The sequence below is a fragment of the Medicago truncatula genome, chromosome 3 (genome assembly GCF_003473485.1).
Source record: "Medicago truncatula cultivar Jemalong A17 chromosome 3, MtrunA17r5.0-ANR, whole genome shotgun sequence".
In the NCBI taxonomy this organism is placed as follows: domain Eukaryota; kingdom Viridiplantae; phylum Streptophyta; class Magnoliopsida; order Fabales; family Fabaceae; genus Medicago; species Medicago truncatula.
In genome coordinates, this window is record NC_053044.1 from 24,220,158 (window position 1) to 24,247,204 (window position 27,047).

The 27,047-nt window shown below is 33.2% G+C and overlaps 2 protein-coding genes across 2 annotated transcripts; both read right to left on the reverse strand.

Annotated features, from left to right (window-relative positions):
- Positions 1-2,592: 2,592 nt before the first annotated feature.
- LOC25488977 (pentatricopeptide repeat-containing protein At5g15280, mitochondrial) lies at positions 2,593-6,195 on the reverse strand. Its single transcript, XM_013604378.2, has one exon. The coding sequence runs from the start codon at positions 6,193-6,195 to the stop codon at positions 2,593-2,595; it is 3,603 nt and encodes a 1,200-aa protein (XP_013459832.1).
- A 5,688-nt stretch (positions 6,196-11,883) lies between these two features.
- Positions 11,884-15,491, reverse strand: LOC25488979 (GDP-L-galactose phosphorylase 1). Its single transcript, XM_013604380.3, has 7 exons — positions 14,809-15,491; positions 14,595-14,704; positions 14,164-14,223; positions 13,800-14,042; positions 13,340-13,525; positions 12,955-13,203; positions 11,884-12,502 (listed from the first exon to the last, which is right to left on the reverse strand). The coding sequence occupies exons 1-7, from the start codon at positions 14,915-14,917 to the stop codon at positions 12,173-12,175; spliced, it is 1,287 nt and encodes a 428-aa protein (XP_013459834.1). The 5' UTR covers positions 14,918-15,491; the 3' UTR covers positions 11,884-12,172.
- Between the last annotated feature and the right edge of the window lie 11,556 nt (positions 15,492-27,047).

The window sequence follows — 27,047 nt, forward strand, 5'->3', positions numbered from 1 at the left end:
CTGGATGATTGCATTTTTCCCTAATTTGAATTAATGCATATTTTCCAATTTTTGAAAAGGAAAGGAATATAAAAATATTTGATTTTGAGTGTTTAGATCTGACATTTGGAATTTTGTGGTTGTTTTGGTGAGTATGATGCTTGATGGAGGTTTGATAGAGGCAGCATCAAGAAGATGAAGATTGAAGTTGGTTCAACTTTACCCAAAAATTGATGAACTTATTCTATTCATTTTGGTCCTTAGACAATGTGGACATCCCACTAAGCATTCGATGTGGCAAAAAATTAGGATACATCACCAGAGTTAACACTAAGTTAACGTTTTGGACTTATTTAACTAACGGAATCAACATTGAAGAAGTTTTTAATTCATTTCATTGATTCAGTGATGTGTCTGATAACAATGTACACTTTCAGGGATCTAAATGAGGATTTACTCAATAAATAACACACTTCTTTTCAATAATTATTACCAGTTATTCTATCTATTTAAACAAGTTAAAAGAAATTAGAGTGTCCACATCCACTTAAGCTATTATTTATTTTGAGTGCTTAAGTAATTTCTACATCCTTTCAAAAAAAAGTAATTTCTACATGCATTTGCCACACACATTTTATAATCTCTCCAACATGAAACCTCGATTTTTTATTTTTACAAAATGGGTGTCAAAAATAACCATCATTTATTTTAGCATAATGCATAATGGCACGACACTAGGTCAAATACACACGACCTGTGTATTCCATTATACGCTATTTCAGTTTTAAAAATTGATTTTAATTAAAAATTGATTTATAGAAGGGCTGCCAGGTACATCTCGTGCAACATCGTGTTACAAAATAGGCCGTGCACTATAGTAGTGCTCTTAGCGATAGAGTAAAATATTTAGGTGAGAATTTTACTTAATTATTTTAAGTGGAATTCATGAAAAGTGTTTCCCTAGAAATCATTCTCACCTAAATATTTTACTTTATCGCTTATCGTTAAACAGAAGAAACACCAACCATTATAACTATTCCTTAAATAAAAAAACCATTATAAATATATTGTTAGATATCATTGTCACAACTCAGTAGTTAGTGTTACTCTAAGATTTTTTATGTATTTGAGAAGTCTTTTCAGACTATAAAGACTTTGTCAACGCTTTTTTTTTAGAGAAACACTTATTTTCCTATGACAAAAAACTAGTATTAACACTTGAAAATGAAATAGTTTTGCTTCAAACAAAAATGTAGTATTCAATTATTGGCCAATACTTTGACTTTTTTGACATTTTGAGAGATCATTCCGCTGCACATAAGGCAGTTGGAATCTAAAGCAAAACCTCTTCTCACATGTTCCACATTAGTGTCTTGACAGAAGCAGGTAAGGTGAGGTTCGAGTTTATAATATTCAGCGAGAGGAAATCGCGAAGGATCTGCAGATTCCAAGCACCTTGCTGATCCCCGAAATCCTGGACCGATTACAAACCTGTGTTGAGATTAATTGCAGTCAGACTATATCTCTTTAGAGGACCAGCACGAGAAATCCAATCATCTCGCCAAAAATTAATATTTCAATCATTGGCCATGCCCAGTTCCAAATTACTTTGGACTTGATTCCATTTACTACACAGTTACACATTAAGGCTCTGGACAATTGATATCAATCAATTAACTTGCTAATAATTCACAATCACAAAGACAAATCTTTCAATGTTGTAGCTTACAATGGAAGGAAAAAAAAACTGTTGTAAAACATACAAAATATGTACAAATGGCAGTGTTGGAACTGAAACATTAGAGGACATGTGAAATCAATGTTCTATTGACACACTATAAATACCATCATAAGTTCCTGAAATACCAAATCTACAATGCCTTAGACCAGATTAAGCATGCAAAGTTGAGAGGTGAAATCGCATTCAATGTATACAAATCAACATCAAAGGAACACAAAACAAAACAATACAGTACAATACAATACAAGAATACAAATTAAAGTAGTTGTTCTTCACATTAGATATTATCAAAGATAATCCTCTCACTGTTTGGTGTTCAAGCATTGGAAAAAGAAAAAAAGTAATTTACTATTATATATCATTACCCCACTTAGTGGGATAAGGTTTGGTTGTTGTTGTTGTTGTACTATTATATATCATTTTGGAAGGTAAACAAAAAAACAAAAACAGATGTGGAACTAATATGACTTATATTCATATAAACTATTGAACTGAAACTTACAGTGTAAGAGTGAAGAAAAATAAGGGATTTTCATCACAAAACCACTCCCCTCTCCCTCTTCAACATTTCCCTTGAATTAAACACAAGAGAAATTAACATTTATGTAGTTTTGCAAAGATCAAACTACTTTTATTTACACTTTTGATGATCAAATGGGCAATCATTTTGTCTTTCACTTGCAAATCAAATGCAGACACTGGAAGTGCGAGATTCAAGAGTTGATACCGTTTGAGCAGGAAAAGGAGTCATCATCAATAATAGTGAAGAAAAATGTAACATGAAATGCCGGTTGCTACACATCGTAATAAAATAGGAACATTGGTGTAGTACAAATATAAAATCAACCAACAAAAACAATGGCAACTCCATCCTAGCCTTTGAATCTTTGAAGAAAGCCAGTTTTAGAAAGAAGCCTTGATAAAAAACCCTTGTTGCCATTATCAGTATCTTTTTCTTTGGCATTGCTTAAGTTACTTATGAGAGACCAATGTATATCAAAGTCAGGCTGGTAGCCTTTTTCCTGCATGGCTTGCACGAGATATGACGCCTTCTTAAGATTCTTTTCCATGTGATAACTTTTAATTACAGTGGAATACATTTTTCTCGTCGGCTTTTCGCCTCCACAAATCATGTCCACTAGGAACTGTTCTGCTTGTTCTGTCCTCCCATGTTCGCAGAAGCTAAACATAAGCATTTCCACCGTGTCGATTCTTGGTTTGAAATTCAAGTTTAGCATTTCATAATAAAAATTTGAAGCTGTGTCCAACTCATTTTGAGCACAGAATCCATAAATGAGAAAATCATAGCTCGTTGAAATAGGAATGTTGGATTTCTTTAGCATTATGTTCATAAGATGAACCGCCTTCTTTAATCTTCCAAACTCACAAAAACGCTTAATCAAGTAATTGTAATCAATATTATCGGGAGTTAGAGATTCTTCTTCCATCCTGTCCAAAAAACATTCTGCATTTTCCATAAAACCACGGGAAAGAAGGCTTTCCACAATTCTTGTTTGGATGAGAGAATCATGTATCCATCCTCTAAATCCCATCCCTCGACTCAATTCCATAGCTTTTTGTAGCTCGCCGACATCACACAGACTGCTTATTACCTTCCTCAAGCTGCGGTCACTCGGTTTTAGTCCCTTTGAAATCATGGTAGTAAGATAATGCAAAGAACTGGACAAATCCTTACATTGCAAGAAACCATAGACAAGATAGTTTTGACCAACTTCGTCGAGTACAATTTTCTTCTCTTTCATATCAGTTAGTATCTTCTTAACATCCAACTGGTTTCCACTTGACAAAAGATAGAAAATAAGAATGTTATATACGATAACACCGTCAAGTGAACATTGTGCAACCATAAGGTTCTTTAAGCTCAGTGCAAACGGGACTCTACCCTTCATACACATCGATCGCACCAAGTTCCTGTAACTTGAGAGGGAGAGCTCCCAACTATTTCTTATCACAACACCAAGTAGCTCCCCTACTTTTCTCAAATCATTAGCTTGACAATGACCCTGGATAAGCAGGTTACAAAGCTCGTCGTCTAAACTTAGTCCTGTCGATAACATATCCCGCAACAGAGAGTCTGCTTTCGCAACATTCCCCATATTACAAAATCCGCATATAAGCGCACGATGAGCAGCATGGAAAAATGAAGGCTGTTCTTTCAGAATGATATCTTTTAACGCAATAGCTTTGTCATATCTATGAGCCTTACACAGTTGAGGGATTAACAAGACTGAAACATCCAAACAAGGTGCCAAATTTCTATCCATCATATCATCCAATATTGTAAAAGCTAGAGAAAATTTTCCCTCATTGCATAAGCCCCTTATAAGATTATTATAACAAGCATGATCCAAGAATAAACAATTTTGCAGCTGTTTTAAGACTACAAGTGCAGTACCTGTAAGACTCTTGGCAGAAAGTACTTCTAGAAATATATGATATATATCTAACCTTAGGTGAGGGTATGATAAAAGCATGATTTTAAGTAACTGCAATGCTTCTGGAAGCATTTTCTGATGGCATATATGACCAATTAGAAGTTTAAATTCCTCCAATTTTGGTAACCATTTATTTGTGCAAGCAATGTTCCAGTAATAATTGAAGTCCTTCATGTTTCCTTTTCTACATAAAGGCATGAATAACGAGGTATATGTCTCGCTCTCGATATGAAATTTGTTTTGAAGCATTTCATCAAGCATAGTTTTTGCTCTGCACAATAATCCCTTCTTGCTGTATGCCTGTACAACCAAATTCAGGGTTTCATGATCGAGTTCCCGGGCAGACCTCGGCATTTTCTCCAAAAGTTTGATCACTGACTTAATCTGTGAGCGAGATGAACAAAGCTGTCTCACTAACATCGAGAGTTCAGGCAACAACAATTCTTGATCCCAACAAAGCATTTCTTCAACCAAAACCAATGCATTTTTAAGGTTATTACTGCTGCATTCTTTTTTGACAGATGAACTGAAGTTCGGTAACACAGACTCTTCAAGAATTGAAGCAATGTGGTTCTCAAACTCGTCTACATCTGTATCCAAATAAAGTCCATTTCCCATTTCGTCAAAGAACTCCGCTTTGAAAAGTTTCTTGTTGTTGTCTCGTTTCAACCTCACACTCAAAGGGTTCAATCCCAAAATCCGAAACGCCTTTGAAAGCGGACTCTCCATCGAAGAAAGTTTAACCAAACCACGTTTCTCCATTTCGCAAACCAAACTTTTCACTTTATCAAACCGCCTAGACTTACAATACCCTGCTACAAGAACCCTATAAGTCGAAATATCAGGTGCTGTTCCTCTATCAATCATCTCATCAAGAATATCTTTAGCATTTTCTAACATACTTACTTTAAACAAACCACTTATAAGAGCATTATAAGTACATAAACGAGGCACTAAACTTTTCAATGACATAATCGATAGATAACTCAATGCATCTTTCATCTTCCCTTTATGACAACTCCAACCAATTAATATCCCATAGGTTACTTCATCAGGACAAAAACCTACACTTTCTAGTTCCTTCAAAAACAAACCTGCTCTTTCTACACCATAGCTTTTGCACATAGAATTCACAACTCTATTACCAGCTATTACACTAGGAGCACAATTCACTTCAACAAAGAAACTAATCAAATCTTTAAAATCCTTCTTCTCACAATATCCAAATGCCATTTCATCAAAAACCAAGCTACTAACCTGAGTAAACTCGTAGTTTTTCAAATGCAAAACCTTCCTAATCAAGCTTCTTGCTTCCTGAATCCTCCCATCGATACAAAGCAAAACCATAACATCCTCCATATTTCTCATCTCATCACAACTCAATGGTTCCCCCAATTCCACCAAATCAAACGCCACGCGAAACGCAATCTTTGTTCTCTTCATCTTCACCAAGTAATCAAGTAAAACTCGCTGACACAACCTCGAAGGAACCATTCCTCTTTCCTTCATACCCTCATACACAAAAACAGCTTTTTCCAATTCCTTCACACCAACATACCCTTCAATTAGTTTCTCAAAAATATCGCCACCAATTGCATTAAACGAAACTCCTTGACCCTCTAACGAACTAATCAAATTCTCAGCTTCCCTAAACAACCCAACACGAACAAGAAGCAATATCATAACCTCATAAGATTTCAAAAAATGGGTTTCATTTTTCTCAACACCCCATTTGAAAATTTCATACAAAGATTTCACCTTTTCAACAGGGGCAACAACTTTTGCACACTCAGATTGAAAACCAAGCAAAATTTGGAGGACTTGTTGGGGTTTTAAAACTGGGATTCTCCAAAATTGGCGGGTGATTTGAGGGATGACTGTGGAAAGTTGTAGAAGGTGGGGTGTGAGAGAAGAATTAGGGGGTGTAGTTGGTGGTGTGTTGGTGGTGAGGTGGTGGAGGGAAGATAGAGTGTGAGGGGAGTGGCGGCGGAGAGTGGTGAGGGAGTTGAGTTTGAGCATTCGATGGCATGGGAAGGTTTAGTGGAATTGTTGAGTGGAAATGAAATTGGGTGTGGCGGCGTTGGTAGTGGTGGTGGCGGTGTTGACGGTGGTGGAAATGGTGGGTTTGATGTCGGAGAGACAAGGTCTTGGAAGCTTAGAAGTTAGAACCGTAACATATAGTTTCATCAGAGGTGTTTGTCGGAAAAACTACTTTAGATTTTGTTATACTAATCATTTTTGTTAATAAAACTAGAGGAGTGATATTTGAAGAACCATTTGGTTGATAACTTTTGGGACAATCATAATTTATAAAGAAAAAGTTGATATTTGCACGAAAACTAAAGCAATTGAGAGATAAAGTAAAAAGTAACGTGAGTATAAGAGAGAAAGTTGTCACAAAATAGATGTTCAAATATCATTTCTCTAAAAATTATAACAAAATATAACTAAAAAATATCTTTTCATTGACTCACCTCTAATATACTCCCTCCGTTTCAAAATACATGTTCAATTTTTGCAACGTGCACTATTCACTTCACTTACTTTGACCATACTTTTTAATTAATATATAAATATAAATATTAGCATGTAAGATGTTGTTTGATTTGTCTCGACAAATATTTTCAAAATATTAAATTTTTATAATTTTTTACTTTAGAAAATTAAAGATATTAACAGTCAAAATTATGCATTGGCATATGTGAAATGGTTGACTTGGACATGTATTTTGAAACGGATGGAGTATCATATATGAGTTCAACTCTCCTGGTTAGCGTGAAGATATTTTTTGTACGCGATATTTAAATACATTTGTAAATATCTTTTACATTGGCTTTTAAACTATTGTTTATAAAGAGTGATGTAATTTGTCTTGAAAAAATCAAGTGTGAACTTATCATTAAGAAAGGTGAGACGTTAGATCTTCGATTATTTGGAAAACATGTGTTGTTGTGAAGCTCGGATACGAGATACGATACGGATATGATACTGCACCGATACGTCGATATGAAAAAATTTCAAAAATCAAGATAGGATACGGCTGGGATACGTTAATAAAAAATTATATAATTAAATGTACAATATAATTATTATTATTATTTTTTTGAAGAAGTTAAAATGAAATTTATTAAAATCACAGTGAATCCTAACCAACACAAGAAATGCTAGACTAGGTGTCGTATTATAACCATTTTTTTTAATATGCAAATATATTAACAAACACAAGAAACCAGTCACAGGTTCGTAGCACATCAACATGAATATAAATAATATTGACGATTAAGAGAGTGGTGATTAGTCAATTACATACACAATATATACCAAAAAGAGCACCATCGGTGCTATACTATATCCAAAAAGAACATTGTTAGTGTTATACTATATCGATCTAAAAAAGAAGCATTATATCGAAAAAAGAACACATCGATACTCAATAGTTAAGTTATTTTATTTAACATTAATCGTCTCAATCTCCTCTCCACCATTTCCATCAACAATATACAAACCAGCTTCCAAATCTGGTTCATCCAAAGACAACTCTACTAACTCAATTACAAAAAAAAAAAAATAGAAATCAAAATAATATAAAAAAAATACACGTATCCGTGTGTATCGGAACAAATAGAAGTATCATTCGCGTATCCGGAACGTATAGAAAAGTATCGGATAATTATTTTTTTTTTTTAAATAAATTTTAATATTCGGATACTCTCCGAATACGTGTCGGGCAGGTATCGATGCAAGATACGCATGAGATATGATACGTCATTCATTTTGAAGTATCGGGGCTTCACATATGTCTTGATAACAATGATAAAAGTCTTGTTGATGTTACACATTCAAATATCGGGATGTTCTCGAGATAAAAGTTGTCGCTGTAACCAAGCACGGATCTACCTTATAGCAAATGGGGGCAGCTGACCCCACAGCTTACATATTTTTGAAGCACCTAATTGGATATTTTGAAGCTATGCCCCCACATCTAATAGTGTTTTGTCCCCACACGTTTCCAAATTATACATGGGAAGCCATTTGTTTCTTAAAAAAACGAGATATATGGGTTATGAAAGAGGTATACAGTTGCAGCAAATGAAATAGTAATAAAAATCAACTTATATCCACACATACACCCCACACCCAAAATACAAAATAAAAATTTAAACTATCTCGCTACATTCGTTAGAGTATTTAATGAGATTAAAACTAAAATAAAAATCTTACAACTCTTTTAAATATAACAAAGACACATACAAAACACTTATAATTCTTAGATGTTCATGACTTACTCCGTGAGTTTCTTGTTAGGCTCTTTATTTTTATATATTCTATACTACAATTTTTGTAATCTTCAACTTTTTATTTAGTAAAAATGATCAATATTGCCATTTTATCGCTTCTATTATACATTTTTTATCATGCCCCCACTATTCAAAATTTCTGGATCCGTCCCTGGCTGTAACTAGCAATATCATTATGGAAAAGGTTGTAAAATGAACTTATGTGACGATGTTTCCGGTTCCAAAACACATTTCATCAACGGGCCAGTTAGTTCTTCCCAAATCGCAAAGATTAATCTGAACCGTCCCTTCCAGATAAAAAACCCCTCAACACATCCACGGTGACCCTCTAGCCGCATATCTCATGTCTCGTTGAATTAAGGTTATTTGATGGGTTTTTACCTTAATCATTTGTTTTTCTAGTTATTTAATAATTCGAAAGAAATTTCTTTTTCTTATACAACTAATGTATCTTGGAAATATTTTTTATGTGATGAATTATTGTCTTGTCAAGGTGTTGTCTGTTTATTCATTTATTTTGCAAACAGTTGTTTTACTTGTTTAATATCGTCAACCTTCACTATTTTCTTCTTTATCTTACAAAGTTCAGATGTAACAAGTTTGATTATAAAAATTAATTCTTCAGACAAAATCAAATTTTACTCAAAGACAACTAAACATGTCAAAATCAATTATATATCTTTAAAATCAATTTTGGCTCCTCCAAAAGTGAAACCAAATATCCACTAAAAAAGAGAACAAAAAGATTTTGAAAGCGTGTAGCTCAAAGTAACCCAATAATTAAAAAAGGTAAAACCATTATAAAGATAAGAGAACTTCTCCACGCAATCAACGGAATAAAAATGAACACCTAATAATATACACTTTAAACATATTCACATTTTTACCTAAAAAAAAAAAGAAGCAGATTCACATTTTATTCATAAAACCATTTTATTAGACTTTGTCTTAGCTGACAATAACTCAATTTCTTACATCACAAGCAACAAACTAGACTCATTTTTGAAGAAAAATACACCAATTCACTAATTTTTAACTGTTCTACATTTTAGAATAACCAACTTTCTCTAGTCACATTTACCCCCTACAAACCATATCATTGGGAACAAATGAAATTCTGATTCTCCACAATCCACATATAAATGGTATGTATTCAACTCAAACACTTAACCATTTAAAATTCCTCCTTTGGATCAATAGGTGGTGGGGGATAATGATAGGATGGGATCCATGGTATTTGTGGCGGCTTAGGTCGCATTCGCTTTGACGGTTTCACAAGAAATGGAGAAGATCCCATCCCGTAACCACACATACCAAAGAAGCAGAGTTCGTCCAACGGGCATCTATGTCCACACTTACCACAATTAAAAATACTTAAGTTTATATCCCTGCATAAACCTCTACAACATTTCCAATTAAAAGGACATCTAATACCACACAACCCACAATTGTTTCTATCCGATGTTACATTCACACAACGGTTTCGACAACACATACTCCTGGGTGGAAATTCTCCTCTGCTGCACATCCATGGTCTGCCGCGGCACCCTAAAGGCCTTAGTTTCATGGCACTTTTTAGCCATGGTGAATTTGATGATGAAACACTAGTGACATTTTGGGACAAATTAGCATTTGGCATTGAATTTCCCTCTATATAGATCAAAACCAACATTAGATATGTCACAAATGCTAAACCATGTACTTGAATTATATTCATGATGAAATGGGTTAAATTAAGGACATGGATTAATTTTTTTAATAGCAGATGTAATTATATTAATAAGAAAGGATAGTATAAGTTTTATATAGATATATATAGAGAGATATTGTGCCAAAAAACGTTTGATTTTCGTACAATCAAAAGGATAATCATTGGATTTGGAATATGCATCATGTTTCTCTTACACTATGTGGGCTCATGCTATGGGGGGTTAACATTGTTCTCATGTTTGTATTGTGAAAATGCTAGCTCTATTTGGCTTTTTAACAAATGCTTTAGGTTTAACGTGGGTTTTCACTCAAGAAAATTGAGTGATAAGTGTTATTTACTCAAGAAATGTATCTTGTTGGATAAACATTCACACGCTAATTCACATGATTTTTTTTATTTTACAAAGGATGCATTTGCGTGTAGAAAAACTTTGTTGGATAAACATAACCAAAATCTTATTAGGTTAAAAACTTGTTAACTAAAAAAGATTCAATTTTGTCTTCATCTTATTTGGCTTGCTTGTGTTCGGAGTGTTTCCAAGGAAAGAAAACTTCTATCTTGTGATTTAAGGTTTCGATTCATCATCTTTGATAAGTTTTATAATTTATTTTTTGATCTGCATGCTAGGTGGGTAAATCACTTGGTGTATCTTGAGATGTCTATTTAGTATTTCTTCTATTTTGTTTCGTCGGTTTGCTATTCCATGAAAGCCTCACGCACTAATAGTAGTATTTAATTAATGGGAGTTTCTACGGTGCAGTCAGGAAACTGACTTTTTTAAAAAAATTAATTTTGATTTTAATGTTTGATTCATTTTTAAATTGTTGATTACTGATTAATGATCAATAGTATATTCATCTAGTAATGCTTGCAACATCTTAGACTTACAGGTACTATTTTATCGTTGGAATCTTTAACATGCAAATAGCGTTGATGATATTATGTGATAGTCTTAAGTGTTACACTTTGTAGAGTGTTATGCTTAGAACAAGTTATGATAAAATTATATTAAGTGTAGTCTTGTTAACCTGATGAATTGATGATAATATGAGGGCTGAACTTTTGATGTCATTCTACAAATAGTGGGGTGTTACTCATTACATTTTTGATGTTATAGTGTCAAATTCACAAAAAAAAAAATCATTCTTATAACTTCACCATAAAATTTTCCTTAATTTATTTTCATGTTAACCAGGCCCAGGACATTAGTTAAGGTTACTAAAAAAGGAAATTATATAGTAGTTAACATTGAAATTGTATAATTAATTTATAAAAAGTCAAAAAAGTTTCTTTTTATGGTAATAACTTCCTTTTTTAATATCCTTAACAAATATCCCTGGAACACCGGTTAGCATGACCCAAGATTTAAGAACAAACGGCCACTAAAATCTTGTGAGCATGAATGTCTGAAAAAAGTGACTCATGTAATCCGATTTCAACGATAAATAATAATATAAGATTCAAAGGCCGCCCAACTTGCATCTATATCAAACACATTATTAGTGCTAAATAATCAACATTTAAATACCCATTCTTTTGCCACAAAAGTGGTCCAAAAAGACAACAGAGAAATCGTCAATTTGGTTTTCTAAATAATTTATTTACTACCCTTTGACTATGGTCCACGCAAACATTGTTATTATATAGCTAGTATGAGATTATGTAGCAAAATTTAAGTTTTCTACTCTAATAAAATGATTTTTTTTACTGGTGTTCTAATAAAATTATATTATACAATTCAAAAGGGTGGTAACAATGTTCAACCTAAAGCTCCAAAGAGCAATTATTACATCATATTTTTCAATAGACCATGAAACATAATATTCAAGCACCATCATAGAGAGCCACTAGATATTAAATACAAGCCACTTATTCTATCAAGTTCTTGGAGCAATCATAATACTAAAACTTCAGACTTGAAGTTTATAACAGAAAGAACCACAGTAAATTAAAATCACTATGCATTTATTCATCACAGCCTTGTTTGTTACTGAAGAACAAGGCATTCATGCGAACCAGGCACCATAGCAGGCTTAGTGCTTGAGCTTACTGCATCAACTTCCTCTAGACATTGAGGTGTGACATCGATTTTTTCAGATGTAATGGCTTGAAAAATAAGAGCATTGACTTCTTCAAACCTCTCTTTAGAGAGAGAAACCTCAGCAAGAAGCTCCCGAGCATTGGCTTCAGATGCCTCATCAAAGTCCTTCTTCCTCTTTAACACCATGTGTCCACTGATTTCCCACACAGCTGGATTAACTTGCGTGTCCAGAAGCTCAGCACGCACTTCTCCAAGAGCTTGTTTCTCTGCATAGCACTGTTTTTCAATTTGTATTGGTTAGCAAAAACATTAATTGTGCAACAAGGAATAAGATTTCAAGCAACTAAAGAGTCTGCAGCAATATGCACTATGACATCCAGTGTTGTTAAATACTGGATATAGAGGCGAGAAAGTGCTATATCATAGTGGAATTTAAATAAATCACTATTGTTCTACGATAAACTATGTAGTACAAATGGTTGTCAAATAACGGCTATAGGCTATAGCACTATCGTGTAGCAGAGTTTGAACAAACCGCTATTTTCCGCAAATATTGATAATACTAGTGTCATTAGGGTTGTGTTTGAGGCCGCATTTGACTAGATTATCGAGGATTACAATTTAAGAGTCTACCACAATTAAAATTTTGCGGATTATCAAGGATTGCAATTTAAGAGGCGACCAAAAATTAAAATTTTGCTTATGATAGACTGAAAAAACTAATTTACCTGTGGTAAGAGAAAAACTCGCCTTCCGCAGTCAGAAATAAGTACATTGTAAGGTATGTTGTTGTGTTGAAGGCAGATACAGGCTTCAGAAACGGTGTTTGCTAAATCATCCAGTGCATGACCACCCTCAAAGACAAGACCTCTGACGGGATAGTTCAACAATTTAGATACTTTCACACCACCATTTAATTTGGCAATTTTCTTAGTAGAAGCCTTCTCAATTGGAAAAGGCAGGGCCAAATAATATGCCTGAATATGTCAAAAATCAGAAAATCACGTTTTGATTAATTGTTGGAACACTAGATAAGGAATGCAATAAACCAATAATCAATGTAAACAATAAGGTGGTAATTTAATTGATTCTTAAGTTGTTTGGTTAAGATACCTGGAAGTGAAGATGGTTAATAGTGGCGAATGCCCCCAAGCTGTTGTAACCCAATCGGAAATATGGATTTCCTGCTTCAGCTGCCATGTGAAGTGCAAGCGAAAAGTTCGCGTGATCAATCCTTTGGGGCAAACACTCGAAAATTCGAGGAATCAGCAGCACATGCCCATATTCAATAGGACTAACCTGATTAACGAGTAAATAAACAAAAAGCATCATATAAACACCTATTCAACTGAACCATCAAGCATGGTTTTAAATTACAGTACGCAACTGCAAATTGCAGCCGCAATGTAGAGGTTTTGGAGGTCTTTACAACCACATCGTGACAGAAATTATGGTCGCATTTCCCCCAATATGAAGTATCAGAATATAACTGAATAAATACTACAATTTTAAAATCATGCGCTAAACGACAAAAAGGTCAAACAAAGAAAGAAAAAAAATCCGATCAACGTACATTGATGGCAACAAAGCTAGGAGAATTCTCAACATCAATTGGCGCGTCGGGAAAGAATTGGGTTTCCCCGTCACTGCTAGACTTGAATTGAAACAGGATCTCTTCTTGTCCAACTTTAGTGAAATTGAATTTGGTTTCATCAAAGGGCTGGAGAACCTTGTCAACTCGGAATTCAGTTGGTCTCTTCTTGAGGTGACGACCCTCGTTCAGCTGGGCAATGAAACCATACTCACCCGGAATCACCTACCGCCAAAAAAAAACCACACATACATGAGACCAAGTCCACTAGTAATAATAATATAAACGAACACAAAATCAGAAGATAATATAACAACAACAATATCAAATAGAGAGAGATTCAAACCTTGGTTTCACAGGCAGTAACATCGTAACGGAACAACCCTCTCTGCATGCGATCCTCCCACTACACCGTAAAAGATTCAAAACTCAAACACATAACATAACGGCACACCAATAAATAAATAATTAAAACTTGTTCATAACCATCTGTGCAATATAAACACTTCAAATTGAATATACCAGTTTCTATCACTGACATGACAAAGATAACTATAATTACATTTAATCATCTCTACTTTCTTAAACTATTATCATTGTCTTGTTCGGTGTCTATACTCGAGTATCTAGCACCGACACAACAAAGATACATATATAATTACATTCAATCATCTCTATTTTCTTAAATTATGACTGATGTATATGTGTCAATGTCAGTGTAGTGTCGTGTTTCTAGTCTATACTTCAAACAGATAACAATAAAAATTCGATAACTACCTGTCCAAGAATAATTGAGTCCAAAAAAGCCACAGGGCGTTCCTTGCATGCAATGGGAGACAAGTCCTTTGCCTCACCCCTTTTGAAACCATACAAAGGGAGCTTCGCCTCTATTACCAAAAAAAACACAACAACAACAACAAAAAAACATCATCATCATCCATAAAACAAACACAAAACCTTAAAATATCAAATAACAAACAAAAAACACTACCTTGAATACAACAACTCTTGAGACAATTTCGTCCACAACCATTAACAGGAGCATCCTCATCCTTTTGATAATTCGAAACAACCGTCGGAACCCTCTTAATACTCAACATCTTCTCTAACTCTCAATTAAACCTCTCTCAACAAAATCAAAATAACAAAAACTACTAAAAACAAAAGCTACCAACCCACTTGAGGAACAAGAACAAAAACTAATCTTTTTTTTACGAGATCTTAATTTAATTGAGTTAATCTAAAAATCTAAAAAACTAAAACCTAAAAGAGAAAAAGAAGAACACCACCACCAGCAAGAAAGAGGAGATCAGAAGGACTACCACCTTCAGAAGGAAGAGCACCACGCCCGCCGTGCGGCGAAGGGTTGGTCTCAATCACACAACCCTTACGTCGTGAACAACGACGGGCATGAGAAAGAAACCGTGAAACCCTTTGAATAGCCGTGATGATTTCTACAATTCTTCAACACCCTTTCGGGTTTTCAACGCCCCACAAAAAACAAATTGTAGTGTTCTACACACGAAAAGGGTTTCGACCCAGTTCAAGAAACGGTGAAAAGAGAGGAAATTTGGGAGCTTTGTGGAGAAGAGAAGCAAGATTAGGAATTGGGGTGTGAGAGAACGATTGATTTTTTTGGAGTAAAGGGTTGGTGTTGTTTGTTTTGTTTTGGTGGAGGATATATATGAGGAGGAGAATAAGGTTTTATTTTATTTTATCTTATTTTATAATTCTATAAATCAATTTTTTGTTTTATTTATCTAAACGATTTCTTCGACTTTTAGTCTTCTAAATTTTTTATTTTAACAAGGCAAGATGAATTATATTAACAGTGACAAACGCAATCGCATCAACATAAGGTGTGTCAAAACAATCACGAAAAGTACAACAATTATGTCAAAAATACATAAAAAGTTAGACGATGCCCAAACACATAAGTGGGCTCAACCACCACAAATGAAAAACAAAGGTAGTGTTACTAGTTTTCAACCACCAAAATTACTTTTGGTTATTTATTTAAGTAAACTTACATGTTTGATCATTTCTTTTACATGTTTGATCATTTCTTTTAAGTACGCTCATATGTAAAATTCATATTTTTAAATAAAATTTTGCAGAAAAAATGTATAATGTTATAAGAATCTAAAAAGATTAGAATTTTTTAACAAAACATAAATTAAATATAAATTTTATATCTTTGGCGGTTAAAAATTCATATTCAATTCATGATTTGTTAAAAAAATATATATTTTTTGATATATTTTTACAATATTCTACACATTTTTGCACAATATCATTAGAAAAATGCCAAGGTTACACATGACTTGGCTTAAAAATATGGACTAAGAGTGATGATTGAAAATTTTATAGGAACTAAAAGTTAAAAAATGTTTTTAAAAGGACTAAACCAAAATGTTGGTATATTTATAAGGGTAAAAAAGACATATTTAACCTTAAATGCTCTGATTGATCTAAATTTATAAAATAAAATAAGTAACAATATTCATTCACTAAACTACTTGAAGAAAGAGTAGTTTTTTCTCTCATTTCAATATTTATAAATTTTGCTTTTAAGAACAATAAAAATAAAGTAAACATATATAACCTGCCAAATAAAATAAAAAATATAACCAAAAAAAATCTAAAAGTTAAATAAAGGCAATGCAAGTTTTTTCAATTTTTTGTGAGAATATGAAATGGGTCTATATAATATAATTTTGAATTTTGAGGGATGACATCTTCATAAGAAGTTCCTTCTACGGAAGTCTTGATCCTTAATTTTTTTTTAGGGTTAATAGTGCTTTTCACCCCTGTAATATATGTCATTTTCAGTTTTTGTCCCTATAAAATTTTCGGTTTGATTTTCACCCTCGTAAACTTTTTATTTTCCGAAAAACACCCTTAATAGGCCATTCAAAAACCAAAATTTCTTGAAAAAAAAATCTAAAAATGGCCTATTAGAGGTGTTTTCCGGAAAATAAAAATTTTACGAGGGTGCAAATCAAACCAAAAATTTTATAGGGGCGAAAACCGAAAATAGCATATATTACAGGGATGAAAAACACCATTAACCCTTTTTTTTATGATATTATGTGCAAGTTTATGAGCAATTCGAACAAGTAGCAATTATGTAAAACACAAGAATAAGGGCTACGATGGTTAATATGATTTTTAAATTGACTATCACTGTTACAAATAAACTCAACCTTTATGCTATTACAATTCAGATATATGTCGTAATCATATTTTATAATTCGTGAAAAACAATAAACGCACCCTATCCGTAGGGTGTTTTGAATTACCAAATCTAAACCACTGATTATGTTCGGATTGTTTAATTCAAATAAGTGAAAAACTCATTCTCCACCTAAAAACACGGGAAAACTCGTTTCGAAAATCTATAATCCAAAAAATAATATTTTCGGAATAAATTAGGGCACATGATAAATAGATACCATGTAAATCCTAACATAAAATACGTGTCACAGAGAGGGTGATTTTGATTGTGGCGCTAAAGGGTGGATATTTGGATTTGGATGTGATTGAGCGTTTGTTTCTTCTTTTTGAAGAAAGTGACTTAGTTTTTTTTCTTCTTCATAAAGATGATTGATTGAGTCTTTGTTGTTTGTTAACTTGTTATGTGTCTTTTTTCATAGGATCGCATATGAAGGAATATGTGGATCTTGGAAAGCCTTTCCTTTTTAGGACCACCCTTACATTTTCTTATTTATTTTTTAATTTAAATTTGAAGTGTTGATTAGTAAAAAATATATTTATTTATTAGGGAAAATAGAATTTAGAAACGGTTGGAGAAAACTAACAAAGAAAATTTTTAAATCTTGTTATTTTTGTTTAAAATATTTCTATTATGGGCTGCTAATTGATACTCATTTAAAATTATGAAAGCGTAAATCAACTCATTGAATTGAAGTGGTTAACGAACTCTCTTAAAAACTAATAGTTTGTAAGAACTCAAATTGATTATTCAAAGAAATAGTCATTGGTTAAATTTTACTTATCTCCTGATTAAACAATTATGAGTATTACTCTATTTTTTTATAAGATGGTGTTAATAAGGAATCAAATTTTGATATTTCCATATTCATGTCCATGTATGATTATTCAAATGTTTGTGCTATCCATTCAATCAGATGATCCAACCCGACACAGAACGAGTTTATAGTTTGTGATTGATCATTTAGAAGGCATGAATCATATCTAGAAGGGGTGAATATATACTCCACGTTAATCAAAATTAAAAAAAAAATTATGAAAATCATTTGTAAGATTATGCGTATAGAGATATCATATAAAATTACCGTAAAGGTAATTGCAAAATATAATAGTGGAGATAACGAGGAACACAAATATTCAGCTAACTTGTTTGAATGAAATAATCAACAAATTAATTGATTAATTACTAGATTTGATTAATACATCAAAATTAACTTTGAACTAGATAAATTAAAGGTAAAATTATACTTTTAATCCCTTAATTTAATTTCAGGTAACAGATTGGTCATTTATCTTTTTTTCATTTTAATTTGGTCTTTTTTGTCCATTTTCATATGAATTTTTAAGTTTAAAATTCATGATTTTATTTTCTTATGGTCTTTCAATCTTCAAATCTATGATCCTCGTCTATGTTTGCATAAGAGTATTAGATTTGAAGCTTGAAAATGTATATAAAAATGGACAAAAAGGACCAAATTGAAATGAAAAAAAAAAAGATAAATGACCAAACTGTTACCTGAAATTAAGTTAAGGAACTAAAAGTGTAATTTTGCCTAAATTAAATTACCAAACTTTGTCAAAAACAATGAAACTAATCAAATTATAAAGTTGATTCAAAGATATATTTGTGAACAGAGAATTTCGGAACTCTTTTAAAAAATATTGAACCTTTGACAAGATTCAATTGGTTTACGAACCTTCTTCAAAGAAAATATGTTTTCTTAACAATTATTGTAAATCTTGAATTTGAATCAATTAAGCTGAAAATCAAGGATATCCTGAAAATCGATGTTATTGTTGCACATGATAAAGGATAGAAAGACTGCCCACTAATTTTGGGAAGGTCATTCATGGCAACTGCTAAAGCTTTGGTTGACTTGGAAGCAAGTGTTCATAAGAATGGTTACTATCAATGCTACAAGGTTGACTCCACCATCAGATGTTTACAGCAAGGTTGTGAAGGTTTCTAACAATTTGGAGAAATTCAAAGCTCTAGTAGAAAATTCCAAGGAGGAGGAGGAGAATCTCCGAAAAGGCATGTTTTATTCTTTAAATTCATGTAATTTCTAACTTCTTGTTATTGTGTTGCTTAAGGACAAGCAACGATTTAAGTTTGAGGTTGTGATAACAGAGCATCATATGATATTTTTTTGTTATGTTTTTAGTATTTTTCTTTGCATTTGAAGAAAAATAAGATGAGAGTTAGAGGAGTTGGCAATAATTTGAGGAACATATTATATTATTTTCAACCGAGTCGTTGTAATTCAGTTTTATCCTAGATCATGCAACTCTAAATGTGTTTTGAGTGTTTTGTATTGAGAAATCATGTAATTCAACAAATCAAGACATTACGTGAAGGATCAATGATATGAAATTGAAGACCAATGGTTTCTATAACTTTTTTGAAGATAATACAAAATGAAGGAAATTCATTTCAAGTTCCTAGGAATTTACAAATGGAAGAACGATCAAAAACATGACAAAATTTCTTCCTCCTCTTGTTCTGTCTGGGATATGTTTTTCTATTGTTATGTTATGATGTTTGTTTCCATGAACAGCTAAACCTCTTTGATTAGGTTTCTAAGATATAAATCCTTTTTATTTGTTGGACTCAATCAATAAAGTTTATATTCAACGGTAATTGAAACATAATTTTACCGTAGAGTTCTTAGATTTCCAAATGTATGGTGGTCAGTGTTCCTTAAGGTTCTCTCATCTATGAATCTTACAAGCACATAACACACTCTCCTTCTAAGTGGTTCTACAAACGGGCAACCCTATCCGTGTCTACCTTACGTGAAGAGAATGGAGTTATTGGGTTGATTTAAGTCGTGAAGTCATTTTTCCTTAATTACTAACTAGTTACTACCTGATTTCAACATATGTTATTCAATATTAGCCCCAAGGCATCTTATATGGAAGAGAACATCCAAAAAGATGAAGAAACATGCATTTACGCACAAGAAAATACACTGGAGCGCTCAAAGCATGATCCAAGCTTCGGAAGCATGGCCAAGCGCCGCAAGTGTGGGCTAGGCGCGCCAAGTGTGGAATAAAATACACTTATGCGCCTCAAGTGTGATCCAGGTGCCCCAAGTGTGGCAAAAATACACTTGGGCGCTCAACCATGCGCCTCAAGTGTGGGAAATGCAGACCATAATTGCTTTTTTCTACTTTTAAGTGGAAAAAGCCTGATTTAAGCCCAACTTAGGTGGAAACTCTCCATATAAATACCACTTTTGTCATTCATAAATTCCCATTTAGAACGATGCGGTTCAAGAGGAAGGCAAGCATTAGGAGCTTCAAGGGAAGAATCTCTCTACTCACTCTAAGTCTCTAGGGTATGTTTTATATCTTTTGTAATTTGTCTTTGGTTACCATGAGTAACTAAATCTTTTGAGACTAGGGTTTTAAGATGAACTTTATTCTGTTTGTTGGATAACTATTTAATTTAAAGTCTTTATTCATTTATTTTTTTAATCCTATTTAATTTTACTTTCGTGCGTAAGATTTGTCCACTCTAAAGCGAACCCACCCTGAGATAACAACACTTAGGAAGGTGACACACCTAATATTGGTGCAAACCTGCCTGAATCAGGAAGTACCTAACATAATGAGTACGATAACTAGTGAACCACAATGACTTCATGACTTAACTCAACCTAGTAACTTCATTCTCCTTTCATCATTGTAAGGTACACAAGATAAGGCTGCTGGTTTGTAGAACTACCTAGAGGGAGAGTGTGCTGATGTCATTCAAAGATTCAATAGACGAGGGTACCTTAAGAACATTAAGAATTTAGGAACCCTAATATCTGTTATTGTTTCAAATACCTAATCTCTGATGCAAACAAACTAAATTGCAAACCCCTTTATCTTTTATATATTGTTTTTATTTATTTTCTTGTACCCAAATAAGTAAGTGACTTACCTAGTTGGAACGACAATCCTTGTGGATAAGATACTCTACTTATACTTTATTACTTGGTAGATGATTTGGTACTGTTGCCTAAATCCAATCATCAATTTTTTGACACCGTTGCCGAAGAATGTTGATATTTTCGACTAAACAATTTAAATTACTTATTCATGACTGTCATTTAAATTTTCGTCTTAAATATTGAAGCATACCAAAAAAATAAGTCCTTATTGTTATTAGGGGTCTATTTTTTTAAAATATTATTAGGTAGCTTATTTTTCTTTAGTTGTTACTAACCGTAGTGTTTCTCATTTTAGCATAGTTTATTTTTATTTTCTCATGTCTGTTTTTTCTTTCTTTCTTTCTAGTACTAACCATTTTCACTTTCTTGTATTGTTTGGAACTTACCAATTTTCTTTTCTTTTCATTTTTAAAGCACTACTAAATAAACAAAAATTAGTGAGGGCAGTTTAGTGAGGGAAAACATAAAATCCTTCTCTAATTCCGTCACTAAATTTTGCAACCAAGGAATTTGTGAGAGATTTTATTTTTTCCGTCACTAATTTCCCTCCCTAATTTTGCTTTTCCTAGTAGTGAAGATGTGATGGACACGCCCTAGAATCCACTAGATTGTGGCACAGGTCAAGAGTCGTTCATCAGGCTAGGGTTTGCTCACACCCACGTAGGCCAATAGTTACTCACTGAGGCTGGGAGTTGCTCATGTATGGCTTGCCAACCAAACCTTACGTGGCCACTATTTATGTCCAAGCTTAGCCTTGGGTCAGATGTGACACTTCTTACCCATATTATTGCCGCATAACTCTTGAATCCCCCATTGACTTGGGTGTCGGAATGCATGTACACCACCCCTTAGATGGAGAAGGACTATTGACGTACGATTCAACAGAACCTGACTCACGACCGATAGATCGAAGCTCGATCCCTCCACACAACGGATCTTAGACGACTAACCATCTTCTTAGGTCCAACTGGATCAAAGGATATTTTTCTTAAGTGTTTAGCTAGAACAATTTTAAGTACTTTGGGAAGTTTGATGATTGATTGATTTTGGAGGATATGCAATATAATTAAGGATTAGATTATTAGATTTCATCACAATCATGAACCTTCCTAATTCAAACTTACCCTAGTGTTATAAAGATCCATGGCTTAAATGTGAGCTAATTTCCAAGGTAATTCATGACCTCTTTCAAGGTACACTTACAAATTAAACCAAATGGTTTAAAGATCAATAACCTCTTAGCTTGAGTTTTGATGACAACAAATATATTTGAGAATGACACTCTGATGTTTTGTTTCCATTTATCTTGTTTTCCTCCATTTATTGTCAACAAAAAGTCAACCATCAAGGGTCAATACTTAGTCAACCATGTAGGGTTAACATAAAGACAACCATATGTAGTCAACACAAGTCAATCCTATGACCACATTATTAAGTGTTTTAATGGGAATATCACCTTAATGGGAATATGAATTGGAATCACACTTAAATAACCTTCCTTTATCATGATTCATCCTTCTTTGTATTTGGGGCCTTGAGATGATAAATGCTCTATTATAAGATCTATTATAATATAACTGTGTTCGTTTATAAGATTTGAACCGTGTTTTGCAAACCATTGTTGTAGCGCTAAAAAAGATTTATTTAAGTTTTATTATAATAGAAGAGTTTATTTAAGTATCATTATTTAAGCTTGCTTGTGGTAACAAATATATAGGTTTATTTAAGTCTTATTATAGTAGAACCTTTTGGGGCGGTTTGTAATGAACTCCATCGTGTTTTGCTCTGCCAACGTGATTCACTATGTTCTCCTCTTTTTGCTGCTTCTGGAATAGTGTAAAAATGGCGTGGATGTGTTGCATCTAGTCGTCAGTTTCGTTTGTGTGTCTTAAAACCGGAGTTGTTTGAGCTTTGTTTCAACAGATTTGGTGTTGCTATTCTGTGATTCAAAAATGCATTTCTCTTGTGGTTCGCGTCGCAGCTGGTTTTGAGAAGGGGTTGGGATAGATGGACATTCACGATATGTCTTGTTTTGGTGTTATGTTGGTTTGGTTATGTGATTATCCAATTTTACTTCGTTGTCTTGGACAAATTTTCACTTTGGATTGTTAGCTTGAAAGATCGTGGACTTTATTTTGGATGTTTAATTCAGGTGGTCGTTGAGACTTACTGTTATCGAGGTTCGTCGCGGTAGGTGGTGGACTAATGGTTTTGCATCCGTGTTGGTGGTCAGATTCTATGTCCAGTTTCAAAGCTTGGGATCAGGTTTAATAACAATATTTCTCGCTTGGGTTGGACTCCGAAGGGTCGGTAAAGCTGATGCTTTTGTTGCAGGGGCTATTGGTTCTTAAATCTTTATGTGTCGGCAGTCGAATCATACACCATTCTCAGGTTTTATTATAATCAGGTGTGTCTCTGGTTACTTTGGTTCTTCAATGATTGCGGCTTTTTGCACATCTCTTTATTTTGCAATCCTGGTTTCAGGTCCTGGGTTGGGCTTGCTGGGTTGTGTTGATGTGTAATTTTCTACAAGGCATTTGGATTCATCGCTAGATTTTCGTCTAGTTAGCTATTATATACCACTTTTTGTTATTCGTTTTGTATTACCCTATTAGGGCTGATGTGTGGTTGCTGGGTCAAGTTGATGTCCCCCCAGCTTTTGTACTTCCTTTTTCTTTTATTTAATATCTATTTTCGTTGCTTAAAAAAACCTTATTAAGTACTATTGCTTACTACTAATCCAATTTTATTTAGTTTCTTAACAACACCAAGTGTTGAGAAGGACTTCAAAATGATCAGAAGTACTTCAGAATGAGATCAGAAACAATCTCATATGCACTAGAAAATTGAAGAATAAGATTGAACAAAAATTTGAGATTAGAAGTTGTGTCCCCAAAATATGATAGCTCCAATTGTTCATTTTGTTATAGGGTTTTAAGGTCTTTAACATATGATAACCTCTATTTTGTTACTTGTTAATTTGTTGTATGATAACCTTAAGCTTCTGATAGATCTTCTCTGTGTCGGGAGAAGCTCATAGTCACTGGGACTGGACTAATCCATCATCATCAAAATAATGTATCCTAGCAATAACTTAGATTACTGTAAGCTCTGTCCCATACTCTGATGAACCGTGAGTACGACATCTAGCACTAAGGGAATGTGACATATGAATTGTGTTTTACAACCGTTTGTGATAGATTAACCCTTTGTGTTTTGAACATAGCATGATGTGTTTACAACCATATAACGAAATATAGGGTTTAAAGGTTGTCTTTGTAAGATTGTCAAATCGTTAACAATTAAGTTGATTATAGCTAAATTCTGAAAGAAGCTTTCCAAAACATGTATGGCCAGATAGACAAAAAAAAAAAAAAAGAGAAATTGTGCAGAATTTGAGAGAGTATCTCAGGCACCTTATTGGAAAATCTCACAGTGAGTAGGGGGGACTGTACTAGCCCAGTTAAATAAAACTTAAGTTTTAAACCCGATCAATCAATTAGCTAAATGCAGGAAATACTTAAATGGATTGGGGCACAACTTCTAAGTGTGTGTTTGGTTGTGTGGTGATAATAATTGATTTTGATAGAATTGATTTGTAAAATTGATTTTGGTTAAATGTGAGTTGAATTTGAAGTGATTTATGTTTAGATACTTTCAAAACAGAAGTGATTTTTATGAAAACTAGCGTTTGGATATTTTGTATTTGAATTGCTTTTGGGTGTGTGAAAGACCAAAATAGGTTTTAACATGTGTGAAGAGAACCAAACACAATAAAATTGATTTTGAAGAAATAAACTCACGTTTTGGCTATTTCACCGAGCAACCAAGCATTGACTAAGCCCCACTTCCCCCCAGTAGCTTGTTTTGAGTATGCACATAGGTTATCATTAGGGTAACAAAAAGGTTTACCTAGATGGCATTAATAGCTTCTCAGTCAAATTCATGTAAAGTTAAAGAATTCATCATCAATTGGATATGCATTAGCATAAAAAATCCTTAATCAAATCATAGTTTTTCTTCTTAGGAGGGTCAAATAGGATAACCCACTTTCGTTGTTCAAATACATCATCTATTTGTCTATAGGTCTCGATGGACTTAAAGGAGGATTCCTTTTTAGACAAAATTTTTGTTCTTTATAATTGCTTGAAATAGTCTTGGCTATTTTTCCCTTTGAATATGGATTTGATTAATCAAAGGGTCTATGTGGTGGTGGTTGTGCAGCTGATGTCTTTGTTTCTTTGGTGCACTGCCCTTTTTGGAGCCCGTTGCCTAAAACACGTTCAAAATAATTTAAGCTTTAAATTTTTTAATGTGAGAGTAAATGTTATTCATAGTAGGAAAGGAAACTAAATTTATTGAAGTATTAAAATAAGTGTATACTTATTGCATTTTATAACTGATCTAACACTTTAGGATCTGCCAGATTCGTTAGGCGAAGTAGATTAACCCGACGAGAGGTAGCATTTGGGTGACATAAAATTGATGATATTGGTGACATTGGTCAAACACAATGTCACAATTCTTGTGAAAGAGAGAAAAAAAAGGCACGTGTGACATTATGGTTGGTCAATGTCACCAATTCTATGTCACTTATATGCTACCCAGACGAGTCATCCCAGACTTTAAAAAAAACAAAAACTCACTTTTTGTGCAAGTTCAACCCTAATCTTACTTCTACATGTTATATCATGCATCAAACTACTTAAAATCACAAAATATTACTGGACAATGCATGGATGTGAACAAATTATTCATGAGTCCTTATATACACTAATTATTTACAAGTTGATTTCAAAAACTTTCCACAAATTAGATATGGTAATAGAAGATAAATTTTGTATGGATGTTTGAACTTAATGCATATAAACAAACCTCATTTCATAGTTCTAATTCTTGAATAACTTCATTTTAACAAAACCTAGGCCTCTTTAAATAAGAATAAATTTCACCCTAATTAGTTCAAATTGTTGTTAATGACAAGATACTAATTTTTTTTCAATGAAAACATACCTTATTGTTTTAAAATTAGATAAACTTCGTTGAAAATATGTGTGATTAAGGGTGAAAGCTTAAAACTCTGAGAATTTGAAAAATGGGCTTGGACAATCTAGGATATTAGATGGGGTTATGAGTTGAAAATGCGGTTTAGGTTAAGAGAATATGATAAAACAAGTTATTGGTAGTGAAAGGGTTGTTGTGTGTGATAAATGAGAATTATTGGAGGTAGTAAGGGAATATAAAATTTAGTTTCTAATTAATTTAAACATGGAAAAACTGTAAATTGAATAGAGTAAAGGTAAGGGAATAGAAAATTGGGCTACCTCCCAATAAAAATGTATTTATGTTATTAGCAAAATATAAATTTCTACCCGTTAGCAAAATTTGGGGAAGCCTATCCAATTATCGTCCAAATTCATTTACTCATAGATTAAGCAAGTGTTATGAAACATGGCATTCATAGATGAAGGAAAGAAAAACTATGAAAATATTATATTGATGGTAAAGAGTAATATTACAAATGATTGTATTGACCTCAATTCCTTTCCTCTTCAATCCGACAACTTTCCTAAGTTCACACTCTTCATATAGTCTTGCTACTGCATTTATCCCTTACTATAATTTACTATCATTTTCATCTTTGTTAGTTCCTCAATTACCCTCTTTCAACTCACTCTACTTTCCCCTTGAGTCTTTCATAAGCATATTTTATTATGTTGTTCATTATCGTCATACGACATTTATACTATCATCATACCTCATCATCTTATAACGTTAACATCTCATTCGTCAGTTAAAATCATAGCTACATATTATAGTTTACATGTTTGTCAAATCAACATCATGTTTAGAACCCACACCCATCATTAGTTTCATCCCCCATTTCCTACGTCCTTTTGCCCTTGAGACATGTCTTACTCTTCATTCTCAGTCTTAAGATCTTTATCACTCCATTCGCCATTCCTCATAATTTTTTCCATCTATTCTTTTAGGCTCATTAAGTTTAGAATCCTATCTTGATATATAGTTTCATCGTTGCTATCTTCTACTGACT

Bases quoted from the DNA above. Each gene is read 5' to 3' on its own strand.
- LOC25488977 (XM_013604378.2), bottom strand. From the start codon at position 6,195: ATGCTCAAACTCAACTCCCTCACCACTCTCCGCCGCCACTCCCCTCAC.
- LOC25488979 (XM_013604380.3), bottom strand. From the start codon at position 14,917: ATGTTGAGTATTAAGAGGGTTCCGACGGTTGTTTCGAATTATCAAAAG. The intron at 14,705-14,808 runs GTAGTGTTTTTT...TTTTGGTAATAG, and splicing joins CAAGAGTTGTTGTATTCAAG to AGGCGAAGCTCCCTTTGTAT. The intron at 12,503-12,954 runs GTAAATTAGTTT...ATTGAAAAACAG, and splicing joins GAGTTTTTCTCTTACCACAG to TGCTATGCAGAGAAACAAGC.